The sequence below is a fragment of the Buteo buteo genome, chromosome 2 (genome assembly GCF_964188355.1).
Source record: "Buteo buteo chromosome 2, bButBut1.hap1.1, whole genome shotgun sequence".
Taxonomy (NCBI): domain Eukaryota; kingdom Metazoa; phylum Chordata; class Aves; order Accipitriformes; family Accipitridae; genus Buteo; species Buteo buteo.
In genome coordinates, this window is record NC_134172.1 from 11663281 (window position 1) to 11669280 (window position 6000).

The following is a 6000-nucleotide window of genomic DNA, read 5'->3' on the forward strand; positions in this document are numbered from 1 at the left end:
ACCCAGTGTGTGCCTAGCATCTGGCACACCTCTCACAACATGCTTGCTGCAGCTGTACCTTTAATGCAAAATCTGTACAAATTCTAAAATACATAAAATTATAATCACAGTACAAACAAACAGGGCAACAGCAACCGCAACAGCAAAGAAGGTAAAGGGAGAAAATCTTGAATACTCCAGCTGTCTCTACCTTACAGCTTATCTTTTCTTACCTTTGTAGTCCACTGGCTTTGCATTCTTTAGAAGTTCCATGCACCTTGTTTCCTCCTTGTGAATCTCCAGCTGAAATCCGCATTCTGGATGAACACCATTCACCTGTGTCAAATTAACAAACAGGCCTGGGTCTTGAAAGAGGAATTAAAATGCTTTATGAAGGATGCAGCTACCAATAATGAAAGCCACAACTTTAACTGGCACTGGTTTTGCCCAAATATGTGCTAGGCATTTTACAGAGACAGTCACTGCCCATTTTAGCTTCTCACACGTTGGCTTTTCAAAACAAAATGTTAAAATAATCTACCAGAGCATTCGCTAGCTCCTTTCTGTAGCATTTCAAGGCCAATTGTCATTTAAAAGAAAATATTTAACTTTCTAGTGCATTTACCAATATTGTGTCATGTGACTTTACCTCCAGAAAAACTGTGAGTTAAACTGAAGCAGGAAAGTAAACACATTTGCTTTTTTTGCTTTTGTAGTAAGTTAGGAAGCTGAAAGTTTAATACGAATCCCTGAACATGAAAACCGATCAAACTGCATTCTCTTTGACACGGTAAATTTTGCTTTTCTTCCCTTTTCCACCATGTATATTTTATCTTCTGAAGGCCCCAGAGCATGATTATTTGATTCAAGCAAGTGCTACACAGGAAGAAAACCCCACTCCTTTAAAAATGAAAGCACTATTGCCTTTACTCATTTCTAGCCCTGCCCCCAGTTCCTTGGTTTTCAGAAAGGATTATTTATGTCCACAAGAAGAGACATGGATGTAGCAGTATTGGGGAGAGAAACAGGACACCAGGAAGTTGTACTGAAGTCAGTTGGATTCAGAGAGGCAGACAGAGCCTAAAAGAGAAACATGCGGAGTCCATAAGAGACTGCATGGGAGAAATGACTGTAGTAGGTCACGAATGGTAAAGTAGGAAATGTCACTGGAGCTGAAGGGACAGTGAGATTAGCTCAAATGAAATAACATGATGATGAAGTAAAAAGTGAATATGCAGTACTTCAGTCATCCTCACACTTGTAGTTACCAAGAAAAGGGAGGTGTCTCTCAAAGCTTCTCTCTCTTTTCTCTCTCTTACTTTTTTTTTAGGAGATATTTAATAACAGAATCTGGTACTAATCTCTGATTAATGTGACAACATTTTTTTTAAAATGGCAATACTTACTTAATTAAGCTGTGATCATGGACCCAGAACGTAGGACCCATAGTTAGGACTGAGAACCTGGTTATTGTGCAGTCTCCTTGTGGGCAAGTCACTTGCGCAGCTTTTAAAAATACAGCGTAATAGCCATAAGTGTAACAGCAGGAGCTGTTACGAAAACTCACGAAAATCTATCTCTTCTCCAAAAGTCTTATTTCACCTTCTACAACATCAGAACCTTACTTCCCTTTCTCCATCTTTTCTCTATACTGACTATTGAAATTATACGTTTTCAGGGCAGATTTTGTTTTTAAAGTTAATTGTACAGATCCTTAACATAAATTATGATTTCTAGCAGTTATAACAGAAAGTTCACCGTTACACTGAAAATATCTGTCTTTTGTTATGTATTATCTACTTTCCAGATAGCTCCCATGTAAAATAAAGTCCCATGTATACATGTTTTTAACTGCATCTTCCTTTCACATAACAGATTTTGAATATTTTTTTTTTCCAACTGCAAACATTCAGTACCTGAGAGTAGATCTCCTGCTCATCAAAAAGCGTTATAATTACTGGGTCTTGGAAAGGTAGGTTCCAGTAAACAGAAATGTTAACTAAATGAGGGATAAATCAAAGAAGCTACAGCAATTAAGAAACCTGCCGAATGAGTGACTTCTCTCATACTTCCGAAAGAACTCCAAGTTTCCCAGTATCAGTGATCTAATAGCAAAGCTTACTTTGAAAACATAAATTTGTTAGTACCCAAAGGTGACACAACATTACTTTTCAAACCTGGGACTTATGCCAAAGTGTAATGTGCTTTGTTCTAATACATACACCTGTTTCAATCAGATGTACTTTATCAAGCCAAAGAGATTCAGGGTTCAAGGCTATGTGGCTCTGACCACGTCCTGAAACACATCAAGATCCCCAAAACGGATTTTGAGGGCGCTCACCACCTTTCCGGGCTGGTGCACATCCATCTTTCCCCCTGCTTTACCAAGGGGAGGTTATCCTTTGTAACCACTGAAAACAGAACCTCGTGCGCTGTGTTGTGCATTGTCAAGGTACACAGCTGGAATCCAGCTGAGGAGTCTCTCTGTGTTTTTAGTGACTTAACAATTTTTAAGGCAGTTTGACTGGAAAAACATTTCTTGTGAGAAGCAGCTTACATTCACCTTCAGGATGGTTTGCCGACTTTTGGTGGAAATCATCCGTTATTTTAAATTCACAGTAACAAAACCCAGAAAGATTTAGAGGGCAGACCTTTTTATTCTTCGTAAATCACGTTTCCAGGAACGTTACAGACTTTTACAAACAACCTGAAGAAACGCTTAGAAAATATAAAGATGTTAAAAGCAGACGCCCCAAATTGGATGACTTTAATATTCTGAGCGCTTTGCACGTTGTCATCCGGATGCATGTATTAAAAAGAAATTAATGACGCCCGTTTTTTCCCCCCACATTACGATCGCCAGCGACCCTCTAGACCCTACCAGGGCAGCGCTCCGTGAAAACTCTTCGCGAACTAGTGCTGGCTGCCGGGGAAAAGAGCGCGGACCAAGGGACTGGGCGAGGAACGGCCCGGCGCCGGCCCCCGCAGCGCCGCTCCGCCGGGGATGGGGACGGGGATGGGGACGGGGATGGGGCCGGGGCCCGGCCCGCGCTGCCCCGCCGGGGCGGAGCCGTCCCGGCCCCTCAGGAGCGCCCGGGGGTGCGGGGCGGCGGCGCCCCCCGCCGCCTGCGCCTCCGGCCCGGGGCCGGCCCGTGTGGCCGGGGAGCGGCGGAGGGGAGCTGGGCCGGGGGTCCCGGCGGCGGCTGAGGCGCCCTCTCGTCTGCGCGATCCCCGCCCGGGGACAGGCGGTGAGCGCGGGCGGCGGAGAGTCACTCGTCTCCCGAAGTGAGTGCGGCGAAGGCGAAGACTCCGTACCTGCTGCAGCCGCGGCTGGGCGTCCCCCGCTCCCGAAAACGGGGGAAAAGCTGTGAGGGAACCGCCAGCCCGGGGGGGGGGGGGGTCCGCACAGGCACCTCAGGGACGGGGGCGGCGGGCAGAGCCGTAGGGGGCGAGTTTTACCCTTTTCCCGGCGGCACGGGGGTGAGCGCGGGGTGACTTACCGGCCCCAGGCTCCAGCAGAGCGAGAGGAGGAGGATCGGCAGGTTCCTCATGCCGGCCAAGTGCCGGGGCCGGCGGGCTCCGCCGCCCCGCGCCGCTCCGCGGGCCCCGTTCGAAGGCGGCGAGCCGGAGCCGGGTCCCGCCGCGGCACCATAGGGCCCGGGGGCCGCCGCCGCGCTGCCGGGGCGCCGAGCCGAGCCCCCCCCCGCCCTGCCCCCGGCCCCGCGGGCGGCCGCCGCCCTGCGGCTGTAGGCGGCTCCCGCACCTGCCCCCCGCCGCCTGCCTCCCTCCCGCCCGCCGCTCCGGCGGCCGTCAGCTCCTGGCCCGACTGAGCCCCTGCCCGCCGCCGCCTCCCTGCGCTCAGCTCCTCCTCTAGACCCCGGCTCCCTTCCCTCCCGCTTCTCCTCAGCCCCTCTGCTCGGCTTCCTTTTCTCCTCCTCCCTCTCCCCGCCGCGGTTGCTCCCCCCCCCCCCCCCCCCGAGAGGTACGAGTCGTTCCCCTCAGCGCCCCCCCGCCCATCCCGGCGCCCCGCAGGTGCTCCCCCGCCACCCCGGGCCGCTGCCGGCTTTTGGGCGGCATTTGCCCCGCTCTGCCTGCCTCGAGGTGCCGGGGAAGCCCCCTCCTTCATTACACACCCAGAGCCTGGGTGCCCGTCCCGAGAGCGTACCGGAGCCAGCACTGGGATGCCTTTTGCCCGTGAAACCGTTAAGATAATCGAGTACGGTGCCCCCAAGCCAGACGGACACGAAAACCCACACGCACAGATGTGGGGTAAGTGAAGTGATCCCTGGCAGGGTCAATCTTATCACTGGGCAGATCGGCAACTATATTGCAAAATCGTCCTCCCCCCGCCCCGGCTGGTTTTTTTCGAGGTGTCGATAGAGGACCAACAGTTTCAGGCAACTTCGTATTATTGCCTGGCAGCTTACACCAGGCATGGATCTTGATTTTGCCTCAAAAGGATGTAAAATACATAATTAAGTGACATTCATGTTAGCCCATGCTTTTTTTTTTTAAAGAAAAGGCATAGTTTATATGCTGCTTTATAGCTGAGAATGAGAATAAATTAGAGTTGTCTTTCCACTGCCTTATACGTGCTGTAATGTAAGTACTATGTATTAAAAGGGACTGAGTGGGCAACATAAGACTCTACAGCCTTATGCCACCTGAAATAACCAGCTATAAGCAAAACAAGGGCATTTCTAGGAAAAAGCTTGCATATTTTTTAATGCATTTGCAAAAATTTTTCTCATATACTGAGAAGAAAGACCTGATTATAACCTCTGTGATATCATTAGAAACAAATACTAGAAACCATAATGAGCAGTGTTATAACCTGCATGCTGAGAGCAGAGGGAAACATTAATGTAGAAAGAAAAACTTCTCATAGTGTGGCATATGATCAAGTAATGAAAATATCTTCATTGTAACAGAAAACAGTACCCCTTTAGATTGACTTTGATCTGTATGCGACAGGTGGACTGAAATGCCAAATTGCACCTACTTCTGAAACAGCTGGGTTGGAGGAGAACCTGGTTATGCCACTAGCTCTGAGATTCCCAGGCAGACTCTCAGGTCAAACCTCTTGGAAATGGAGAACTGCACAGTGCAACCCCTTGATTCCTGAAACCAGTGTCCAAGTTTCCTCTTTGGGCTCCTCGTTATTGACACATGTAGGCTGGGGGTGCTCCTCGCAATTTCTTAACAGCTAGGGGTCTTTCCAAAATAACAATCTCAAACCCATTTCTCTAATCTTATCTTTCACAAGAATCTGATGTCTTATCATTATTGCAAGGCTTTGGAAAATCTTTTCTGTCTTCTCTCTCTTCAGAAGTTATTTCTTGCACTTTGTGATGACTGGCATCCTGCTAAGAAAGCAGTCGTTCTCCTGAGTGAAACTTATACATGTCAAGGCTCTTCAGGTACTTCAGCAGTAAACCCAACAGCAGTCCTTGCGTAGTGGAGCTGTCGGGCAGACTGTCCACCAGCTGGACTGCCCCAGCAGCTGAGGGCACAGGAGCTGCCAGACATCAAAACCCAGTGTTTGATTCTTCAAGCAAATGATTCATTAGGCTGTTGAAGCTGAGTAGCCTGGGAAACCAATTAACAAATTAGTGTTAATGTTCTGTGTAGAAACAGTCTTGGGAACTGTCATCATTATTCCTTCTGTGGAATGGCAGAAATGTATCTCGGGTAGTAGGCAGTCCACATATCCCAGAACTGGCAAAGAGGTTTTGAAACTTGCATCTGTTCTGTCAGAAGATTGTCCAGAGTCAGATTTTTGTGATGTTTTGATTTCAATGAATCAGCATTTTCAGGCAAAAAGAAAAATCATCAGTTAATTCTCAACGATTTGTTCTGTTGCTATTCCCAGTGTCTCTTTGACATGAAAAAGACACCAGATAAAAGAGATGCATCAAGTACTAACATTTTTGATGGATGAAGCCCAGAAAACATGGTTCAAGTTCTTTTTGCTTAAACATAGCACGGTTCAGTGCCCTGTTAAAGCAGATGTAGAGGGGG

The 6000-nt window shown here is 48.2% G+C and overlaps 1 protein-coding gene across 1 annotated transcript in view; it reads right to left on the bottom strand.

Moving 5' to 3' along the window:
• VIPR2 (vasoactive intestinal peptide receptor 2) overlaps positions 1 to 3637 on the bottom strand; it is a 64424-nt gene extending 60787 nt beyond the window's left edge. The window contains exons 1-2 of the mRNA XM_075045545.1: positions 3480 to 3637; positions 213 to 315 (exon numbers count right to left, since the gene is read on the bottom strand). Coding sequence (XP_074901646.1) covers positions 213 to 315; positions 3480 to 3530 — 154 coding nt within the window. The 5' untranslated portion in view covers positions 3531 to 3637. The remainder of the gene's footprint in view (positions 1 to 212; positions 316 to 3479) is intronic.
• Positions 3638 to 6000: the final 2363 nt, after the last annotated feature.